Below are 23,141 nucleotides of genomic sequence, written 5' to 3'. Positions count from 1 at the left end.
GACAAAATTGACGTTGCATTTTCTAATGTTGGTTTAATGAGACTGCTCTTGCTATATGTTGAAAGCAGTAATTATTTTTTCTAACTTTTTAGTGTTCACTCACAGTCACAAGAGGCTCATTATCATTAACTTAGGCAAAGCTCTTCTCTTGTATATACAGGGAACCCCCATGCACTAACAAACTCTTTAGTCTTTGTTTAAAATGTTAATGAGTAAAATAAACTGGTTTATTGTTCATGTTCAAATATTATATCCATGTTCCATCAGGCTAACGGCACCCACTTCATCTATGATAACTTTATTTTGGGGGCACCGAGATCAGAAGGTCTCATCAGCAGAGAGAAAATCCTGAAGCTTTCTTTCAGCTGTGCTTATCATCAATCACAAACACTTTCCATGAATGTGAACATCAACCCATTGGAGAGGTGGGAATCTTTTAAAGGGATACTCCACTTTTTTTGGAAATAGGCTCAATTTACAAAGTTAAACAGTTGGGTTTTACCGTTTTCGAATGCATTCACCCGATTTTTTTTTTGTTGATATTTAGAAGAATATCAGTAACCAGGCAGTTTCTGGTCTCATTGACTTCCATAGTATATTTTTTTCTTACTATGGAAGTCAATGAGACCAGGAACTGTCTGGTGACTGATATTCTTCTAAATATCAAAAAAATCGGATGATTGCATTCGAAAACGGTAAAACTCAACTGTTTAACTCTGGGGGAGTTGTAAAATGAGCCTATTTCCAAAAAAAGTGGAGTATCCCTTTAAGCAGGAAAAAATAATGCACAGTATTAAAATTAGTAAACAAATGCAAATACATATATGCTATGCTCTTGAAATATTTACATTTCTAAATTGTGTTGAGGCAAATACAAAAATGTACATGATTTTACTTAATTGTTCTTGATGTTTTTGGGGAACATTTCATCAGTATTGTGCACAAGACTCTTCCCGCTGGTGAAGGCAGATATCAGGTCCGGATGATCCCATATGAGGATGATGAGTTTACCCGGCCCTTCACTGGTCGAGTGGATGCAGAGCTCGACCAGGAGATGCATGTGGAAGTTCGTGTTGAGGGGGTCGACAGCCGCCAGTTCGCCCTGGTGATGGACACGTGTTGGGCTACACCTGTGAATGATCCCGATTACAGCCTCCGCTGGGATCTCATCCTTTCAGAGTAAAGCAGGGCTTCTTTCTATTCTTTTAAGACTATAGCCTTAACTCAATGTAATATTTCAATAAATAATAATCATATACTTTTTAGGAATTCCTTACATGCTTTGTCTTTCAGTATTTCAGAACTAAAGCATGAGATCATTTGAAACAGTTAATACAAAACTGAAAGACTCTGTGATTATTGATATTCTCAGGTGTCCGAATCCAGATGACGACACAGTGGATCTGCTGCAGAACGGCGTCTCGACATCCAGCCGTTTCTCCTTCAGGATGTTCATCTTCACTGCAAACTCCACTAAGCTTTATCTGCACTGTGCTGTTCACCTTTGCCTTCTGTCAAGCAATCGCTGCTCAACGGTGAGTATTGAGTAATTTACATCTGTCCCTCATAATTAATGTAATGAAAGTTTTAGGAATTTGCTATTGATCAATTCCTGTCGATCAGAGAAATATCTCTCTAAATGTCCATGATGCTGAGGTTTAATGTTCAAGGCTGAAATGCTTGTTTTTTCTGCCCTCTTCTGGAGACTCTGTGCACTCTTTTATCGTGTTTGTTCAGTGATATTTAACAGAGATTCACACAGCTGGATTTTGCTCTTTTCTCTATTAGGACTGTGGCTCTGGACACCAGCGGAGAGAGCGCAGGTCTCTGGACTTCCATGACAGTGCTTCCATATCCATGGGTCCTCTGGTGTTGTCTGAAGGGAACACAGGTGAACATCTCATTTATTTCAGTCATTCAGTAAATAAAGGTTTATATGTAAATACATTACATTATATTTCACTACATTTCATTATATCCCCTGTCCACAGATAAGTGGGTCCCAGAACAAGTGAAGGTATCTAAGGCTTCTTGTGTGTGTGGTTCTCTGATGCTGATACTTGTTCCTCTGATGAGTGTCCTCACACACTTTTAGTTTAGTACCACAACAAAATGCATTTTGCATTGTATAATGCCATTTTAATGTGTGTGTAACTGATGCCTTACTGGTTGTGGGTTTCTAACTGTTTCTTTATTGCATAGCATTCCTTCAAATGATATAATTAATGAATTATTATTTGAGAATTTACTTTAGCTGTTGGCTACTACATCAATCATATTTACTTAAGAAGATGTGCTACAATAATAATAATAATAGACAATCAGATGAATGTTTATTCAATCATAGAAGAAAATTAATAAGGTCATTCCTGGTTTCTTTTCCCTTTTATATCTTTAAGTCACTAAATGACCGTTCACATGTGTCATTCCAGCATTGTTCAAAGGAACCCTTCTTAATAACTGTTTGCATACCTGATATCACTTGCTTTGTATTTCTTCCTCTCTTCCAAACAGTCCCATCATCAGCATACAATGCACATCCCACACTATATCCTAAATTGTCAAAAATATCATTAACCATAATAGTAAAAAGAATTGGACTTAGCACTCCCTTGAGGAATACCATTTTCCCTTTTTCTATATCAAAATACACTACTGCCATTTCTTTCATAGCTATTGTCTTCTCTAGCCTACTTCATTACTGACTTTAATTAATGCATCCATGTTTGATCTTTTACCTCTAAATCCACATTGATACTTAATAAATGTACCTTTTTCTCTAGATCATATGTATATGAACTATAATCTTTTCCATTAATTTACATAAGTTTGAAGTCCGAGCAATTGGACGCAGTGGCGTAGGCAGAAATTGTATTTTGGGTGTGCCAGTGAAAATGTGAGTGGGCCTATTGTTTTTCATAGAAAAAAAAATGACTTCAATAATAATTAACCTAAGAGATTAACCTTTGACAAATCATCATGTTCAACCAACAGAGCTCAATAAACGCTGGACAAACCGGTATAGACAATAACCTGTCTATTTTATTCAGTTATAGTCAGCAGTGCAAAGACAGTTCACCCGAAAATAATGTAAGCTAAAACAATAATATCGCAGTTAGATCAGCGGGTAAACCCGCATCAGGTTGACCGGGAGAGAGAGAGCAAGAAGCGGCCACCGCCAGCACCTGAATAGCCTTCTTGTGGGTTAATGAGTCTGAAGAACTAGGCTGGGTGGACTCGGTAGATGAAGGCAGTGGCGTCTTCTTCTTCAAATGTTGCTTTTTTAAATAGCATATTAAAGAAAGGTGTTTAGCCATTATTGTGGCGCTAAGAGTGTTCCTGTCGGAACCCCCAGCAACCATAGCAACCAACACTCTTAGAAGAAAAGGTTCTATATAGAACCTTAAAAGGTTCTATCAGCGCTACGTATTTGGAACCCCTAAAAGGTTCTATACACTCTTAAAAAAAGGGTTCCTCTGGGTTCTATATAGAACCCTGGGGTTCCATACTCGGCCAATAGAAAAAATGGATATATAGAACCATTTCATATACGTTCCATATATGAAGCGTGGGATGGAACCATTTCTGGTTCTAAATAGAACCATTTCTTCTAAGAGTGAATAACGTTCTGGAAGGAGGCTTTCTATAACTTGCTTCTACAGTTCCATTTTTATTCTGGAAAAGGATTAAACGCGCACAGCAGTCAACATATATTAATATATTTTCTTAAATACATTTGAATAATAGAAATAATCTAAAAATGTATTTTTATGTATTTTTATTAGGGCTGTCAAACGATTAATCGCATCCAAAATAAAAGTTTGTGTTTACATAATGTGGGTGCACTGTGTATAATTATATATGTATTGTATTTTCTATAGGTAGCTGCTGTTGCGCGTTTCTAATCATTACTGCATTTCTTCAAAGTTATATAAAATTTTATAGAGGACTAACAGGCACAGGCTAGGCGCCCTCATGGAGAAGGGGGGCGGGGTAATATCGCGAGAGCTGAGTGAGCAGGTACGAGTAATGAGTTGTCGTCGGAAAAGATGTATAAAACAAAATGCTGTGGGGCTAAAAAATAGAAAAAGAAAGAGGGAAAAGGAGATGGCATGTCAGTTGATGCGACAGCAGCTAAATAAGTGCATGCTGAAAGCCAACGGGTAGGATTTTAAAGTGTGACATCCAGACATGTCTATCAGATCGGGGTGGGGCTGCACCTGGGGCCCATAACAATTCTCATTGGTTAGTGACAAAGTGATAACCAATGAGAAGCCCAGGTGCACCCCCACCCAAATCTGCAGGCTGCAGCCAGGTGCTTCTCGGATGGTAGGGGAAGGTCACGCCTTTTCGCTTCTGATTGGCTAGAAGGGCTCTCTTCCGATTGGTTATTTGAAACGTCATCTCACGTTCGTGGCAGGCTGTCTAGTCTGTTTTGACCCTACTCCTAAACCTACCCAACACACACACGCACACACACACACACACACACACACACCTAAACCTATACCCAACACACACACTACTCCTAAACCAACCCAACACACACACACTACTCCTAAACCAACCCAAAAGACACACACACACACACACACACACACTAACCCTACTCCTAAACATACTGTATACCCAAGCCAACACACACACACACAAATCAAATAACCAATCAGAGGAGAGCCCTTCTAGCCAATCGGAGGCGAAAAAGGCGGGACCTTCCCCTACACTCTAAAAATGCTGTGTTGTTTTAACCCAGTTTTGGGTCAAATATGGACAAACTCAAACATTGGGTTAAAAATGTAATTTAAAAAAATGTAACCCAATGGCTGGGCTGGGTTTGACCCAAAATTTTTTTTTTTTTTTTTTTTTTTGCTTAATTGCCGGCACTGGGTTAGTGACGTGTAATGCATTGGTCAAAAAAGTTTTTTTTTGTTTTTTTTCGACACACCGGCCCATGAAACATGTCATCATGTGCCTATATCTTTTTCAAGTATAGAAATGAGTAAACTAATTATGAAAGTTTCCTTTATTTTTCAGTGCATTTGTTTTACAATATATTGTATATACTACTACCATGGGATTAATATTATAACTATTATTATGTAGTAGTGTAATGTAGACACTAACTAAAAGAGGTTTGAATTTTTCTTTGTTTAATTTGCACCCTGAATATGGGTTGGAGCTTTTAATTTTGAACTCTCAAAGTGCACCAGACAGCTGAATTTAATATTAAAGAACACAAAATGTTCTTACCCCCGTTCCACCTACAACAGTTATACCTACAAAAAATGTTGCTGCATACCCCTCTGACACTGGTTACGCCCCTGCCTAGGGCACGTCAGTCACAATCCTGATATGAAAGAGTCTTTGACCTGTAGGCAACGTGTTGTTGTTTAGCCGGTATGTATAGCAGGATTTTAAACATGTCAGATATACATTAGCTTATTTTTAATACTTTATATTACTTTCAAGTTCCTACTTTATCAAACTTATAGAATAGCTAAAATATTTATCTTTAAATAACATTAATTTAATATTCAACAATAACATTGACACCATTAAATGAGAACTGAGCTGGACGATGACATCACGGTTTTCTCCAGTGAGGCTATATATAAATAAATGAACTATATACAACAAAATGAAACATCACTGAACTTCCTGAAGCCGGACTGTGACGCTTCTTTCTTCTGGAAACAAACTTTGTTGCATTTTGTTATCTCTGTAAAGCTGCTTTGAAACACTCTGTAGCGCTATTTAAATAAATGTGACTTGACTTAAAAACCTTAGACACACAAAAGCTTATGATGAACATTTGGGTCAAAGTTGTCTCCATTTTAATTCAATTAGTTGCTAATCAATCAGAGTTTGTTTAGGGAATAACTGAACAATATTCGTCCTCTTCAGTGTCTGTTTGTACATTATCATTCTTTATGATTGGTTTTAACATGCTTATTTTGCCCATTTGTAAAAATCTATTCTGTTGTTTTGCTAAAAACTCTGAAATGTGACAAAATGACAGTGAAGATGAATATCAGGTTAGACTACACAATCAAGGAAATACACAGTCCTTCTCATGAGATGCTCATACTTTACACTGTAAAAATGAATATGCTTTATCTAAATAATAATAATAATAATAATAATAATATATTTGTAACGCACTTTACATTAATTTAATGACCTCAAAGTGATAAAATTGTGGCTTGTAAGATTACAAGCAATATTATTTATTAAATTGAACAAATTAGAATTGAGTAATAGTTAATCAAATTAAAATTCTAATTTGTACAATTTAGTTAATAATATTGCTTGTAATATGTTGCCACAATTTTATTGATTAGATAAAGCATGTTATTTTTTTCAGTGTACTTTAAAACTGGGTAAATTTATAACTAATGCAATAAATCAATGTGCAGGAGAGCAGGAACATTCTAAAGAGTCGAGTTGTTTCTTATCTGGTAAAACTGGGAAAATAGTGTTGACTTCCTTAAACTTTCCAAGGCCAGAGTTGATTCTTTAAATGAAATGATCAATAATGGGACGTGCACGTCTTATGAATGATGTTGTTTCAATTCAAACAAAATATTAAATACATGCATATATGACAATAATGACCAGAGGTGTAAAGTCCAGGGTCAGAAAGTAAAAGTCCTGCCATTATTTCACCATGAACTCGTCCAGCTGATTGCACTATTAGTTCTCTCTCCTGGCTGAAAAACTGCTAATTAGCAAATCCAGGGGATTGGAACAAAATACTTGTACTTTCTGAACCTGGACTTTACATTTCTGATTATGCCATGTTCTTGCTTTATACCAACATTTGTCTGTTTGACCTTTTTTATGTATTCGCTGTTTCTCATTGTCTTTTCCCTTCGCTGTCTATGCCCAAAAGAAACCCATTTGTTCAATGCTAATCTGCAAACTAGCATGGCATTACAGTTTACTTTAGGGTTTAGCTTCGAGGTGTTTGTTGCTTTTAAAAAACAATTGATATGTATTTCTGTTATGATCTTGTTAGTTTGCACAACTTATAAACCATGGCATCAATTTAACACTGTCTGCATCCTGATGTCTGATGCACTCTAAAGCTTTTAATGAGACCATTATTTAATAATTAATAACCATCATTAAATTAACATGAATCTTTCCATTGACCACTCACTGTTTAAGGTACTATTTTTATTTGCTTTTAGAAAAAGTGCTAAACAACTCAAACTGGCCCATCGTCATTCCATAGATTTGCATATATGTTTGAGTTCAGAGTGAAAGAATGTCTCTCTGAATGTAATTTAAATACCACATGAATAACTGGTTTAAGATAATGTTGATAAATTACACCCAGTTCCATTCAAGATCCACCTCCAGGTATATAAGACACTGATGAGATCGTGAGGTCTGCAGTTCATCATCACTGTGTTAAACTACTGAAGAGAGAATCTCATAGACCATCATCAATCTGAGATCTGACCTCAGGTAAAGTTACTTCTGTTTTATCCCAGTCTTCTACATTTTTAAAATGTGCACCGCAAAGAAAGAATAAAATATAAGAAACATTTCGTGTGTGTGCGTGCAGGTACTGTTCGACACAATGAGGTTTCTGATCTCACTGTGTGTGTCGCTGCTGATGATTAATGGTGAGTGTTTTATAATCTATCATATACAATTACTGATTTTTTCCCCCCACAATTATAAGCATTTATGCGTATATTGTGTATTTAACAGGTGGAATAACCAATGGACAAACAACAGGTACAATCATTCTTTCACTTCATCCAATCTTCAATTCATCCTTTGTTTTTCATTCAAACTGTTGAAATAAATGTAGCAGAAATAATTCATATGATAAGAGTTTTCCTATTTATTAAACCTTTTCATGGTTTAGCACTTTCTTACACATTTAATTTCACAGGAAACTCAAGAAACAAGAAAACATTTTATTACACATGAGATTATTACAAAATTATTTTTTTTAAACATAAATGTGTGTGTATATATATATATATATATATATATATATATACTGTAAATTATTTCTGTTGTTTTCACAGGTTTATACTGTTTTTCTCAACAGTTTCTTACTGTGTAATTGATGTACAGTAAGTTACAGTAGTTGTTTTCACAGTATTATTTTGTTTTTCACAAATCATTTTGTTATTTTGTTACGTACAATACACACAGTTGACAGTATGTTACTGTAGAATTTCAATGCATTCTGGGAAATTATCTTAATACAGCAGTGCCAATTGACCTCAAAAAACGGCCAACTAATGTTATTCATACCTAAAAAAAATAAAAAATTAATTAGCACTGGGTGACCATGAACAGTCTTAATTCTGGGGTGTACCGTGTGCATGAGAGCACATGTGAATTTTGAAAGAGTTTGTCGTGTCAGTGGTGCCGCTGTCTTTTCTGCCGACCTGGAACTTCTTCATCTGGTAAGTAATAATTCTTATTATGTGTATGCGGATTCTAGCTAATAACGTTAAAGTTATTTAGAATAGCTGACCACGATTTCTATATTCAATTTAATCTATTCTAGACATTTTACTATAAGTTGTGTACAATATGATACTCTTCAATGTAGCTTATTTTGTTGGGCTGGGTAATAAATATAGATTTCTCGATATTAATCGATTCTCATTTTTACGAACCGATATCGATTCTTAAATCTCAAGAATAGATTAGTCATCCTGATTCATTTGATTGAATGGAACATATATCGCAGCTGAGCGCATCCAAAAAATCCCAATAATCTTGAAATTTGTGTCAATACCCAGCCCTACTATATTTTGTTACATGATGTTACTGTAAATTTAAATACACTAGTACGAAATGACCGCGACAAATAACCACAACTAGCTGCCATTTTATGAAGAACTCTTCAGTTCGCTTTCTCAAGAGCGCGCAGGCCGTGCATCGCGTCGCTGTCGGCAACGTTTTCACCATGCATAGGGCCTATCTGGTTAGTAATTCTATATTTTTATGCAAACCATATAAGTTATTTACGTTAACAGATTAACGTTAGAAAGAACTGGCTGCGGCTGTACAAGTCAGACGCTGATTTCTTTAATGTTGATGCCCTAATTAGGCCTACCTGATTAAATATGATTTTATTAACATATATTTCATATGTAGCCTCTTAAGGTCAAAATGGTCTAATAATTTTGTTATTTACCACGTTAAATCGGTGGAATCGCCTGCACGTTCATTATTTTATAACTTTATGGGTTGGGAATTGAAAATCGATAAATGTAGTATCCTGAAATCGAATATCCAAGGTTAGAATTCGGATTATTGTTATAAAATTAAAGTTTCGATTCCTCTTATTGATTTTTTTTTTTTTCACGTTTATTTTCATGTAAATCCTGACCTGGCGGTCTGCCATTTAAGTTAACTTTTATGTTACCTTAAAGTCTATATTTGATGGAAAGCGCCCAAAAGGTGCATTTTTGTCCAAATACAAAGCTACGTGTGACATTTACAGTATTGTCTGCTATAATAACGTAATTGTTTTTTTTTTACTATGTATAAACTGTTATGTACTCATTTGAAGGGAAAGACGCGCCTTGTCAAGCTTTTTTTTAAGTCATAAGATGTATAGTCACACAAGTAAGATCGACGTTTTCACGTGATCGTAAATAAATTGATTTTAAACAAGTTAGTCCATCAAACAAGTTGTTAGTATTGAATTGTGAAAGTATTGAATAAGTGAATTACACTTTAGACATAATTTTGTCTGTTTTTGCTGTTTAGCCAAAAAAAAAAAAAACAACAACAAAAGTTTTTACTGTAGGCTTGTCTGTTCTCCTTTTCCACAGGTGTGAGCTGTGCATGTAAAAGAAGACCCCTATCCAATCTTGACGATCGATGAATTGAAAATCTAATTTAATTATTGTATTTATCCAACTACCACTACTACCGTGGTCCAATACTTGACCCACTGAGAACATTTTAAACAGATTATTATACATCTACGAATTTTGAACAGATATTTGCATATCGGCAAGTTGTTAAGAATTGTTCTGTCAAAATACACAATAAACGTTGTTGTACAGTTTAAGGTTCAATTGCATAAAAGCTTGGATAGAAAACTTCCTATTGCAAATGTTAGAACAATAAGTCTGCATATAAATTATTATTAATACCGTAATGCAAGTTTTTCATGGCACATGTGCATGATGAGGTTGTTTTGTGCTTCGTTTTTTTTTTAAAGGACACTGGATAATAACTTGTCATTTTGTATTACTCATCTGGATTGGTGGTTTACTCGTCAAACATGTCTCCCAGCCCTGCAAATCTTGTCCTCTAGATAGAAAGCAGCCAAAAACCCTTAAGCCAAAAGCCAAAAACAGACCAGTCTGACCAGTTAGACAGTCCATCTCAAACCAGTACACCATCTTAGACTAGTTTAAGCTGTTTTCCCCTAGCAGGGAATGGGTGGTTGAGTTAATGGATGAACTATCTTTCTAATAGATTGATCAGATAGCGTCCCTTTAATCTTTTCTATTTTACCTGTTCATGATCATTTTTTGCATTAATTGAAATGCATGATTGTTCATGATTGTCATGCATGATTTCTATTGTATTATATTACATTATTATTATTAATGTGTTTAATTGTATTAAAGTATTTAAATGTACATAAAATGTACTAATGTGTTTGAAAATACACAATAAACCTTGTGCAGTTAAAGCTTAAATTGTTCTTTTTTCTATTTCCCATTAACAGTTAAAATAATATTTCTTACTAATATAAAATAATTAAAATAATATTTTCTACATATTCTATAGGTTACACAGTAGCAATATAAAATAAATACAATAATATTTCATAACTGTATAATACTATACAGTATTGTTAAAAATTAACAGTGTAATACTGTACTTTAATATGGTAGGAAATTACAGTAAAATAATGTTATTTAATTTTACAGTATGCTTAACAGTACTGTAGTTAGTGTTACGGTAATTTACTGTTGAATGAAATACAGCAAGTACTAGATAATTGTTGCCAGTAAGTTACTGTTAATTTGACAATAATTATTTTTTACAGTGTATACATTCTAAATGTTATATATACACTCTACCCTGCATGTGATACAACCCTGCAATTTTAGAGTGTATGTATATATATATATATATATATATATATATTTAACAGAGGCCTGCTAGTAGTTGCTGTGCGAGTAAACCTCACTCCCCTGATCTCAATACGCGCTCTAGCGAGAGACGTTAGAGGCTGCAGTTTTTAGCCTCCTTGTTAGAGCGCCTGACTCTCACGCGGGAGACCCCGGTTCGAGGCCCGCTCGGAGCGGGTTGAGTAGGATCTGGGTGTAGGAGTTACATATATATTGTCATAGCGAAACAAATCCCTTGCAACATGTATTTTCCATCCAAATGCATTAAATAAATAAATGTCTGACAATCTTTATATCTCACCATTGTGACTTTGTGTCATATGTTTTATATCACCTGTGCAGGGAAACATACTTGCATGTGTCCTCTCTATATGTAAGAGTTGTTTTTTTTTTATATAATAGTCTATTCTTTTTTTTCAGTTATAAATACTATAGCAGAGACAACCACAATCCAAACCACGGAAACTACAACCATGGACATAACAACTGGTAATGATTTCCATTACACAAACGTAGATATTAAACTTCATGCTGATTTGTACTCTGCTTTCGCCGAGATAAGCAAAAATAAGACGTAGCTTTACAGTAAACTATACTTCTCCATCCATTTACGCTTCTTTCCATATGGTGGTGTGAGTCCCCTTCTGTCCGGCTTTAACGGCTGCAGTTTACACGTCAGCACACGTGACGGCTGCAACTACAGTATTGTCTCCCTAGTGGACCAGCATGACAACCGTCTGGATTGAGCCGAGTAGGGGACATCTCTAGGGTCTTCAAGTGGGCACCTTCCGTCCTCAGTGTTTCGTCGACTAGCCCACGACACCTCAAGAGGGCTCGACAGTGACTCTGGCGTCCCTGAGTCACCCCCCTCCGTCCCCCACTAAACTCAGCCCAGCTTACTGACCTCTACATCCCTCCTGTTTCTGAGACTTAACCACGTCTCTGAGGAACCGGGTTGTAGACTGTACCACCAAACCTCGACAACCCACTTCCACTGGATAAACCTGGACTCTCCATCCTCGCTGTTCTGCTGCAGTGACAAGATGAGCATACCGCAGTTTCTTCCTCTCATATGCCTCATCTACCGCATCCTCCCATATCACTGTTAGCTCTATCAGTTGAACAATGCGTGCTGATCCAAACCACAAAAAATATCTAGTCGTAGGTTAGTGGTGGCAATCTCAGGTGGAAAAATAAGCTGTTGATCAAGAACAGCCAGCATCTTCCAGTGTCACAGTGTCTGGTTTGTGTTTCCCTTAGTGTCCACTAGAGGTCTCTTTCCCCATACTGTCACCATTCACTCTGGAACTGCATTTCCCACGATCCTTTGTCTTTTCTCATAACTCATCATTGCACACAGTTGTTTCTAATTACACTGTTTAGTTCTGTGTATAAATACCCTGTCTGTTTCTGTCCTTGCCACGGAGTCATTGTATTGTTGGTCGCTATAACTCTGAGGTTTGTTTCTGGTCTGTTGTCGTTTTGTTTTTTGCTTGTTTTGTAATATTATCATTCAGACTGATTAAAATAGATTTCAACACTGGCATGGATGACGACGATTCTGATTGTTTGGATTATGAATCTTGCATAGATGACGATGACTTGGATTGCCCTGACTACACTATTGCTGCATTTGGATCCACCCAATTCTCCACTCTCTGTCATGACAGAATGACTCCGTCCTCTAACGGATCCAGCAGCAAGAATATTTTTCAGGCTCCTGCTTCTACGGCTCGTCAAAGGGAGGAGGCCATGACACGCAGATCTCCTAAACTACTTTCGATCGATGACGGAGAGTTTTTTAGAGGAGAGCGCCTGGCCAGGTTTTCGGGGACCCAGGAGAGGAGGTGCCAGAGGTGAGCTCCGGAACGACTCTCCGCGTCGGTCACTCCTCGACCCTGGGCTGGCTATGTCCAGTCCAGAACTCCATCCACCGCTGATCTCATCCAGCACAGAATCAGCACATCGCCATCAGAGACACCGGAGGAGGGGGAAGACCTCCAGCCTCCCCAAGTGCCCGGAGGCCGTGTCCCAGCAGCCCGCCATTCTTCTGGATTCTGATCAAGGACTGTTCACGTCACATCTGCCCAGTCAGAGACTGTTCACATTCCATCTGCCCAGTCAGAGACTGTTCACGTTCTGTCTGCCCAGTCAGAGACTCTTCACGCTCCGTGACTCTTACCGTTCCGTCAGCCCAGTCAGAGACTCTTCACGCTCCGTGACTGTTCACGCTCCATCTGCCCAGTCAGAGACTCTTCACGCTCCCGTCTCCCCAGTCGAAGACTGTTCACGCTCCATCTGCCCAGTCAGAGACTCTTCACGCTCCCGTCTCCCCAGTCGAAGACTGTTCACGCTCCGTCTGCCCAGTCAGAGACTCTTCACATTCCGTCTGCCCAGTCAGAGACTGTTCACGCTCCGTCTGCCCAGTCAGAGACTCTTCACGCTCCGTGACTGTTCACGCTCCGTCTGCCCATTCAAAGACTGTTCACGTTCTGTCTGCCCAGTCAGAGACTCTTCACGCTCCCGTCTCCCCAGTCGAAGACTGTTCACGCTCAAGTCTGCCCAGTCAGAGACTCTTCACGCTTCCGTCTCCCCAGTCGAAGACTGTTCACGCTCCGTCTCCCCAGTCGAAGACTGTTCACGCTCAAGTCTGCCCAGTCAGAGACTCTTCACGCTCCCGTCTCCCCAGTCGAAGACTGTTCACGCTCCGTCTGCCCAGTCAGAGACTCTTCACGCTTCCGTCTCCCCAGTCGAAGACTGTTCACGCTCCGTCTGCCCAGTCGAAAACTGTTCACGCTCCGTCTGCCCAGTTAGAGACTGTTCACATTCCGTCTGCCCAGTCAGAGACTGTTCACGCTCCGTCTGCCCATTCAAAGACTGTTCACGTTCTGTCTGCCCAGTCAGAGACTCTTCACGCTCCCGTCTCCCCAGTCGAAGACTGTTCACGCTCAAGTCTGCCCAGTCAGAGACTCTTCACGCTTCCGTCTCCCCAGTCGAAGACTGTTCACGCTCCGTCTGCCCAGTCAGAGACTGTTCACGCTCCGTCTGCCCAGTCAGAGACTCTTCACGCTCCCGTCTCCCCAGTCGAAGACTGTTCACGCTCAAGTCTGCCCAGTCAGAGACTCTTCACGCTCCGTCTGCCCAGTCGAAGACTGTTCACGCTCCGTCTGCCCAGTCGAAGACTGTTCACGCTCCGTCTGCCCAGTCGAAGACTGTTCACGCTCCGTCTGCCCAGTCGAAGACTGTTCACATTCCGTCTCCCCAGTCGAAGACTGTTCACGCTCCGTCTGCCCAGTCAGAGACTGTTCACGCTCCGTCTGCCCAGTCAGAGACTCTTCACGCTTCCGTCTCCCCAGTCGAAGACTGTTCACGCTCCGTCTGCCCAGTCAGAGACTGTTCACGCTCCCGTCTCCCCAGTCGAAGACTGTTCACGCTCAAGTCTGCCCAGTCAGAGACTCTTCACGCTTCCGTCTCCCCAGTCAGAGACTGTTCACGCTCCGTCTGCCCAGTCAGAGACTCTTCACGCTCCCGTCTCCCCAGTCGAAGACTGTTCACGCTCAAGTCTGCCCAGTCAGAGACTCTTCACGCTTCCGTCTCCCCAGTCGAAGACTGTTCACGCTCCGTCTGCTCAGTCGAAAACTGTTCACGCTCCGTCTGCCCAGTTAGAGACTGTTCACATTCCGTCTGCCCAGTCAGAGACTGTTCACGCTCCGTCTGCCCAGTCAGAGACTGTTCACGCTCCGTCTGCCCAGTCAGGGACTGTTCACGCTCCGTCTGCCCAGTCAGAGACTGTTCACGCTCCGTCTGCCCAGTCAGGGACTGTTCACGCTCCGTCTGCCCAGTCAGAGACTCTTCACTCTCCGTCTGCCCAGTCAGAGACTGTTCACGCTCCGTCTGCCCAGTCAGAGACTGTTCACGCTCCGTCTGCCCAGTCAGGGACTGTTCACGCTCCGTCTGCCCAGTCAGAGACTCTTCACGCTCCGTCTGCCCAGTCGAAGACTGTTCACGCTCCGTCTGCCCAGTCGAAGACTGTTCACGCTCAAGTCTGCCCAGTCAGAGACTCTTCACGCTTCCGTCTCCCCAGTCGAAGACTGTTCACGCTCCGTCTGCCCAGTCGAAAACTGTTCACGCTCCGTCTGCCCAGTTAGAGACTGTTCACATTCCGTCTGCCCAGTCAGAGACTCTTCACTCTCCGTCTGCCCAGTCAGAGACTGTTCACGCTCCGTCTGCCCAGTCAGAGACTCTTCACGCTCCGTCTGCCCAGTTGAAGACTGTTCACATTCAGTCTGCCCAGTCAGAGACTCTTGACGCTCCGTCTGCCCAGTCAGAGACTCTTCACGCTTCCGTCTCCCCAGTCGAAGACTGTTCACGCTCCGTCTCCCCAGTCGAAGACTGTTCACGCTCCGTCTCCCCAGTCGAAGACTGTTCACGCTCCGTCTCCCCAGTCGAAGACTGTTCACGCTCCGTCTCCCCAGTCGAAGACTGTTCACGCTCCGTCTGCCCAGTCGAAGACTGTTCACGCTCCGTCTCCCCAGTCGAAGACTGTTCACGCTCCGTCTGCCCAGTCGAAGACTGTTCACGCTCAAGTCTGCCCAGTCAGAGACTGTTCATGCTCCGTCTGCCCAGTCAGAGACTGTTCACATTCAGTCTGCCCAGTCAGAGACTGTTCATGCTCCGTCTGCCCAGTCAGAGACTCTTCACGCTCCGTCTGCCCAGTTGAAGACTGTTCACATTCAGTCTGCCCAGTCAGAGACTGTTCATGCTCCGTCTGCCCAGTCAGAGACTCTTCACGCTCCGTCTGCCCAGTTGAAGACTGTTCACATTCAGTCTGCCCAGTCAGAGTCTGTTCACGCTCCGTCTGCCCAGTCAGAGACTCTTCACGCTCCGTCTGCCCAGTCAGAGACTGTTCACGTTCCGTCTGCCCAGTCAGACACTGTTCACGCTCCGTCTGCCCAGTCAGAGACTCTTCACGCTCCGTCTGCCTTCATGGACCTGGACTATCTAGAGCGTCTGGCTCGTATTGTGGACATGCCTGTGTCTGCTTTACCAGAGCCTGAGGCAGAGCCAGTGCCCGTTCCAGAGCTGGAGACAGTACCTGTTGAGCTTTGTAAAAATCAATGCTTTTTAGAAAGGCCACCATTCACCATCCCAATTTCTCCTCTTTCATACAGACACGGATGTTAGATGTTTACCTGAACTCTTGTGTTTGTCACCTCAATGAATGAGTCTTTTTTTCTTTTTCTCTCAGAACCAACAACTAATCCATGCTATGATTATAACACTCTTGATGAATCCTGGAGAGACATACGGCAAAGCTCAAATCAGTACTCTGGACATGACGACACTCTTGTTGAATGGAGCGGCTGGTATCGGCTGTATCTGAATGGAGAAAGTGCCCAGATGTCTGAGTGGTGTGTGAGTTATGTGGGATGTGGTGGAGAAACTGCACTGCATCTCAACGGTTCTCATCCAACACTTGAGGATGGAGTGGTGACGCGTGAAGTCTTGGGGACTAATTCATGGTATTGGTGGTATTGGAGGTTATCCAATCAGTGTGGCGCCTACAATTCCTCATCCATCCGAGTCAAAGCCTGTCCAGGAGATTATTACGTCTATGAATTTGTCAAACCCGCCATATCATCCCCCAAGCCTATGTACTGTGCAGGTACAATATTCAATCTTATCTTTTGGATGTTTTATGTCAGTATAGTATAAAGTGTAAATGCTCGAACTATTAGATAATTTAACATGCATCTTTAGTTTTTTATGAAATAAGTATGTTTTAACTAGTTTGAATCAGTGGTGTGCAGTTCATTATCCATTCTGTATAGTTGGTTATGTTACAGATCAATAGCATCTAGATCTCTTTGTTACACAATTCCTCAAATCACACTTTAGGCGAGTTGTTCAATAGTTAATATGTAAACTAAAAATGTATATGAAAACATTATGATATTACTCCACAGTCCTCTTGTCATATGTAGCCCCTCCTCAGGTGTTGCTCTGTCCCGTTCTACAGGGTTCTGTCAGACAGACTTGCCTCACTTTAACCAGACAGACAGTACACCACTGGTTACAATATAATTGCTCAAAATGTAATTAACCATCATAACTGGTCATATGGAATAAGACTCTTATGCTCAGGATGTAATACATTTTAACAGTACTTTTGCAAACTCCATAACAGTTGCTTTCCAAAGCATCAGCAGTGATCCCTGCTACAACTATGAGTCTCTGGATCGTCCCTGGAGAGCCAACAATGAAAGTGGAGGTGAAATTTGTGATGAACTTTTCTCCTGGAATGGCTGGTACCGGCTTTCCTACTATGGAATGGACATCCGGATGTCAGAGACCTGCGTTAGTTCATACACCTGTAATACAAACTATAATCTGTGGCTCATTGATCCTCACCCTCAGATAGAGGATGGAGTGGTGATCAGGAAGGTCTGTGGAGGGACTTCTTGGGGAAGCTGCTGTGATTACAAGACAAACCCCATCAGAGTGAAAGCGTGTCCAGGCAATTACTATGTCTATGAACTTGTGAATCCACAATTTGAGTGTTCAGGATACTGCACAGGTACTGTGATTTTCTCATTTATTTAAGTATTTTAAACCTTTTAAAATTATTCTGTCATGACATGAATTTCCTTCTTTTTAGATGTCAGCACTATTTCACAGGCGGTTTCCACTGTGAGTCCAGATATATTCACTGGATCCACCATCAACTTGAGTAAGTTGTAAATAATATGAATAGTTGAGTGTTATTAAAAAATATTTTTCTTTTCAATTAAAGATTTGCATTACAGTTTAAATTAATTTTTTATAAAAAAAATGTTGTGCATAAAAAATTTCACTATTACACAGTAACATTGTGTGGTTTATGAATCTCATTATGACAGTGTTTGACTGGTTCAGATTTGCGCTTGTGAAGTTCCTCATTGAGATATAACTTGTTTTGGTCTCATCATCTCTCGCTCTAACAGATTATGACCCGTGTAATAACTACAACACACTCGACAACTACTGGAGAAACATACTCAATTACTGGTCTATTTATGAATACATAATTGATCATGATGACACTCGTGTAGAATGGGACGGCTGGTATCGACTCTTCATTAATGGATCAAGTGCTCAGATGCCTGAGTGGTGTTTTAAATATATGTCTTGTGGAGGTTATAGTTCTCTGTATCTTGGTGACTCTCATCCTCGGCTAGAAGATGGAGTTGTTACTCGTGAAGTTTACGGCTCCCGTTATGATCAGTGCAGTCGCTACAGATCCGACCCAATCCAAGTCAAAGCTTGTCCTGGAAATTATTATGTCTACAAATTTATCAGACCAACTCTTTCAATCCCAGTTCCTGTATATTGTGCAGGTATATTCATTATTCTTTATATATGACATGCTTGTCATGAATTGTGTTGAATTATATTCATATTATTAATATATTTAATTGGCAATACATAATGCTTTCTTTTTATTTTTTCCCCAAATAGTGCCTTTCTCCACCCCAAGTGTCGACCCCTGCTACAACTATACCAGTCTGGATGAGCCTTGGAGATCCACAGACAACTATTACTATAATAACTATAACTACTATGGCATGTGTGATTATAATGTGGAGTGGAATGGCTGGTACAGGATGTTCAACAATGGTGAAAATACTCAGATGCCAGAATCATGTGTAAATCAGTACACATGTGGCACTTTTAAAGCACTGTCGCTCAACGGCTCGCACCCACAGCTGGAGGATGGAGTGGTCACCCGTCAGGTCTGCATCTCCTCATGGGGTGACTGCTGTACTTACAAATCCCATCCTATAAGAGTCAAAGCCTGTCCAGGAAATTACTACGTTTATGAGTTTGTCAAGCCAACGGTTTGTGGAGCTTACTGTGTTGGTGAGCACTTCAGAATCAGCCATTTACTTTTCTGTATTTTTTTTTATTTAAATGAAATGATTGTTGTTAATATAAAATGTTCCTAATACCAGATGCCTCAAACCAGTCCATCTCATCAACAACAGAGACGATCCCATCCATAGAATCCATTACTCCACCAATCACAACCACTGGTAAAGTATTGTTTGTCTTACTTCCTTCATAAACTCTCTTGAGCATCTTTTTGGACCTTTATTTTTATTAAACATGATCTCATTTGTAAGAGATACATAAGAGTACATTTGTGAGTCAGCTCAAACTTTAGCATCCATTTTTTCACATGCAATAGAAAGTCACTCTGTGTGCATCTCACAACAGTTCCGGCAGAAATGGATGGATTTACGTTACGTTTTGTAAATGACACGCACGTAGACCTAAAGTGTCACGTGACGTTTGATACGTCGCCATGGAAATAGGAATGTTCTAGTACAATTACTGTTGCGTTAACAAAATAATTTAACCAGGGACTCAATATTTTAAACTTAATGTGTAGCAAATCACGATTAATTTTCCCAATGAACAGTTACTTTTATTTTTTTCATTTTGAAATCTGCATTGCAACTCTTCACATTCAACCAATCAGACAACCAACCAATCAACATCCACTAAGTTTGAATAAATATGATAATATTATATATTATTATATCATATTTTAAAAGCCTCCCTGATATAAATTAGTATACATTTCATTTACTATAGTAATTAACACTGAGACAGTAATTTGTACAAAAAGCACTAATGACTTGTTTAAGACTTGAAGCTTAAACTCGAGGACTTGCATGCAACGAGTCGAGACTTACTTGTGACTTGCAAAACAATGACTTGGTCTCACCTCTGCCAAAATTGTCTGGTTGTAATTATCTGTCAAATCATCTGCCAGGTATCTGTCAAACACAGGACATCTAGGTTATGAAATAATCATATAATTTACAATAAGTGCTTTCGAAGAAAAGTAATCTAATATTCAGCAACCCAATTTTTATCATTTGTTTATCTGGAAAATATCCATATTTTATTTCTTAAACATCAATTACATTTTTCCCTTTACCCTCTGGGGTCTAAGGTGTTTTTGTGTTCCTTGAGATGTGTTTAAATGCCTTGACATTTGTGCTTTTTTAGTTATAAACATATTAATCAGGCATGTGATTGGCTAAGGACAAAAAAGCAGGAAAATATACCGAGCCCCCCCCCCCCCCCCCCACACACACACACACCCCCCGATCGATATATATCCCAATATCTTTTCCGCAAAGTGAGAGCAAATGTTCAATCAAAGTCAAAGTCTTCATAGTCTTCACTGTATAAATCCTCTGTTTTGTTGTTTAATTAACATTAAATAGATAGTTCTCCCAAAAATTTTAATTGTCATCATTTACTCTCTCAAGTTGTTTTAAACCTGAATAAGTTTCTTTCTTCTGTTTAAGGTATTTGGAAGAATGTGGGTAACCAAACAGTTGATGTACCCCAGTGATTTCCATAGTAAATTTTTCCCTATGGAAGTCAATGGGGACCAGCAACTGTCTGGTTACCCACATTCTTCAAAATATCTTCTTTTTTGTTCAGCACAAGAAATAAATTAATACAGGTTTGGAACAACATTAGAGTGAATAAATAATGACAGAATTTTTATTTTGGGGTCAACTATCCCTTTAAGAACAAGCGGCTGCATTTTTATTATTAGCGCTACTGTCACTTTAAGACCTGTGTGCGACGGAGCATTTGACAAGCAGATTTCTCTCAATTTTCTCGGTTTGCTTTGAGTTTAGACATAACCAAATGTTCTTATGTAAACCTTTGGGTATTTGAGAGTATTAGCAAAATAATACTCGAAAGATAACTTAGTGCAGCAACCAGGCGCTGTTAGACAAGCTTTTAGTGCATGTGCACGTCGGGTGTTCGCGATCAGAACAGCGTATCAGCAGTGAATGACATGTTTAACCGGCAAGGCTTTAAAGCACATGCTAATTAATTTTTGTGAACACGCTGAACTGATGTAGCCGTTCCTCTGCGTTAATTTGCGAGTATTTGTCGCGTTGTACACTAATGCTGTTGAGACGGAGGTGTCAGGACTGCAACTGGCAGAATGCACGATATAGCTGCTCCATATTTCTACAAAAGCAGTCAGCAGCTTGCTTGGAGCAAGGATCATAGCGCAAATTTGAAATATATCGATATATCGCCCATCCTTGGTGACCTAACTGTGATGTTCTTGTCAACTGACAACGATACCAGCGCGAGAGCGACTGAGATACGAAATTGAGCAGGTGAAAGACATTCTGGCTGAGCGCAAATACGTCCTTGTTGATATAGACTTTCTCTGTTGATACTTTTAACCTGATCGTGGTCCGACGTGCCGTATTCGACCCACAGGGTGGTTTATAGGTTTAACTTTGTGAAAGACAAAACTCAACAAACACAAAAGTAAACATAATACATATCTTTGGAAAGCTGAGAAACTCGTGATTCGAACGACGTAAACCATTTTAAGATACAATCAATACAGCGGGCACAATCTGTCTCTTTGTCAGACCACCAACAGCCAAAACAAACCAACACAAACTGGAAGAAACTCACCAATTAGCCATCTGTTAGTCCACATTCCAACAAAAATGGTTTGGTTTCACTGTAAAGCGTCCATACAATCCAATTTGAAGAAGTTTTTAGTCCAAAACAATTGTATATATGAATAAACATCCATGGAATGTAAATAGTAGCATTTCGCGTTAGCCGACAGCGCTATCACAACTTCGACGCACTAACTTCAGTTGAAACGTAAACATTGGAGAAAAAAGAATGTCAAAATGGCCGCTGACCCCTGAACTATTGATTGACGGGTCATTTTAGCCAATCGGCGAGTGTTAGAGGTGTCTTCTGAGATCCAACAGCCAAGGAGAGCGCTCGATGAAGAATTGTACCTACCTCTCTTTGAGTGACAGTTTATCTATCCAGTTGCAATAGAGAATGAAATGACGCTATTTTCTGATAGCCAATGAATTTCTGAAAAGACTGAAATGCAGCTTTAGTGGGTGGAATCATCCGATTACATTAGAAACCGTGCGCAAAGCGAAAGTGATCCTCTGCGCGCGCGTGTGCGTAAACACAACATTGAACGCGTTGGTAAGTGAAAGGAGGTAACAGATGTGAAATGACAAAGATAATTAGAAAGACACACTTATTACTCGAAGAAGTGATTGAACAGTGTGTTCTCCGTGACCGTGGTGAGTGGGAGGACATTTGTGAGCAAGAGAGCAATCGATGTTTCATCCATTGTGTGGTTAGCAGAGGACAATTTTGGATGGAGACGGCACTCACGTCACGAAAAGTAAGTTTTATTATATTACCCAACATATTTGACTGTATATACTGAGACATGTGTTTGTTTTAGGTGTACTAAAACAAACACATGCCTCAGTTGAGGTGTCGGCTTTTGCCGTGTGTGTGTGTTTGTGTTTTGGGTGTAGCCTGACCTGCTATCTAGCCATTACCTGCTACGTGCGCTCGTAACGTTATGTTTATGTGGCCTTTTTGTGAGTTGAAATAGCTAAACACACAAAACATACATGTCTTGTGTGTTTACATGTAACGTTATCTGCTAATTTATGTTGTGTGCGGCTGTGCGCTCGTGTTTGTTTAGTGATTGCTCATGATGTGCGTGTGCGCTCATGAACTGCATAATCCTGGTTCTTTGTGTGCATGTGTTTCTGTGTATTTTTGTATTCACACGCATATAATGTAAATGTTTTGTAAATTAACTTATTTCCCTTTTTTATATATCACAGACCATCATCTGAAAATTAGTGAGTGAATTCTGGGAGCCAGTCAGAAAAAAACAACATACTGTCTGGAACAGAATGACAGCACCTTATCAGGAGAGGAGCCCCATCATTTATCTTTCCAGAGAGGTTCTGCCAGCTAAACAACAAGTGGACGGGGAGGGTGAGATGCAGAGGAGAACTGGCTTCTTTTTTTTTTCCCAAGCCTGTGCATATCACTGGACACAGCACTGCAGGTCGTCACACTTTTATATATATATATATATATATATATATATATATATATGTGTGT

General features: G+C 39.9%; 2 protein-coding genes and 1 long non-coding RNA gene across 3 annotated transcripts in view; 2 read left to right on the top strand and 1 right to left on the bottom strand.

The window, feature by feature from the left end:
• Positions 1-23,141, top strand: part of LOC120461861 (uncharacterized) — a 43,494-nt gene that overhangs the window by 6,333 nt on the left and 14,020 nt on the right. Inside the window, exons 15-30 of the mRNA XM_089121923.1 lie at positions 12,809-12,994; positions 13,089-13,214; positions 13,332-13,504; positions 13,566-14,160; positions 14,223-14,432; positions 14,495-14,799; positions 15,071-15,341; positions 15,424-15,733; positions 16,065-16,229; positions 16,335-16,803; positions 17,326-17,715; positions 17,797-17,868; positions 18,122-18,514; positions 18,636-19,037; positions 19,130-19,215; positions 22,935-23,085. Of these exons, the coding sequence (XP_088978049.1) occupies positions 12,809-12,994; positions 13,089-13,214; positions 13,332-13,504; positions 13,566-14,160; positions 14,223-14,432; positions 14,495-14,799; positions 15,071-15,341; positions 15,424-15,733; positions 16,065-16,229; positions 16,335-16,803; positions 17,326-17,715; positions 17,797-17,868; positions 18,122-18,514; positions 18,636-19,037; positions 19,130-19,215; positions 22,935-23,085 (4,304 nt within the window). The remainder of the gene's footprint in view (positions 1-12,808; positions 12,995-13,088; positions 13,215-13,331; positions 13,505-13,565; positions 14,161-14,222; positions 14,433-14,494; positions 14,800-15,070; positions 15,342-15,423; positions 15,734-16,064; positions 16,230-16,334; positions 16,804-17,325; positions 17,716-17,796; positions 17,869-18,121; positions 18,515-18,635; positions 19,038-19,129; positions 19,216-22,934; positions 23,086-23,141) is intronic.
• On the top strand, positions 382-2,110 carry LOC148971553 (pancreatic secretory granule membrane major glycoprotein GP2-like). Its single transcript, XM_089122408.1, has 5 exons — positions 382-425; positions 934-1,179; positions 1,373-1,535; positions 1,789-1,891; positions 1,992-2,110. Exons 1-5 carry the CDS (start codon positions 397-399, stop codon positions 2,093-2,095), a joined length of 645 nt encoding a protein of 214 aa, XP_088978534.1. The 5' UTR covers positions 382-396; the 3' UTR covers positions 2,096-2,110.
• LOC148971552 (uncharacterized) lies at positions 912-5,913 on the bottom strand. The gene is made up of 2 exons (XR_016147146.1): positions 2,473-5,913; positions 912-1,876 (listed from the first exon to the last, which is right to left on the bottom strand). It is a non-coding gene; the product is annotated as an uncharacterized LOC148971552 (long non-coding RNA).

This window comes from Pimephales promelas, chromosome 17 (assembly GCF_988280905.1).
Source record: "Pimephales promelas chromosome 17, fPimPro1.hap1.1, whole genome shotgun sequence".
NCBI lineage: Eukaryota > Metazoa > Chordata > Actinopteri > Cypriniformes > Leuciscidae > Pimephales > Pimephales promelas.
The sequence above is the reverse complement of the archived record's forward strand: the minus strand, read 5'-3'. Positions and strand labels throughout refer to the sequence as shown.

Coding starts and splice junctions, on each gene's coding strand:
- LOC148971553 (XM_089122408.1), top strand. CDS start 397: ATGAATGTGAACATCAACCCATTGGAGAG. Junction 1,536..1,788: donor CAAGCAATCGCTGCTCAACG/GTGAGTATTGAG, acceptor TTTCTCTATTAG/GACTGTGGCTCTGGACACCA. Junction 1,892..1,991: donor GTTGTCTGAAGGGAACACAG/GTGAACATCTCA, acceptor CCCTGTCCACAG/ATAAGTGGGTCCCAGAACAA.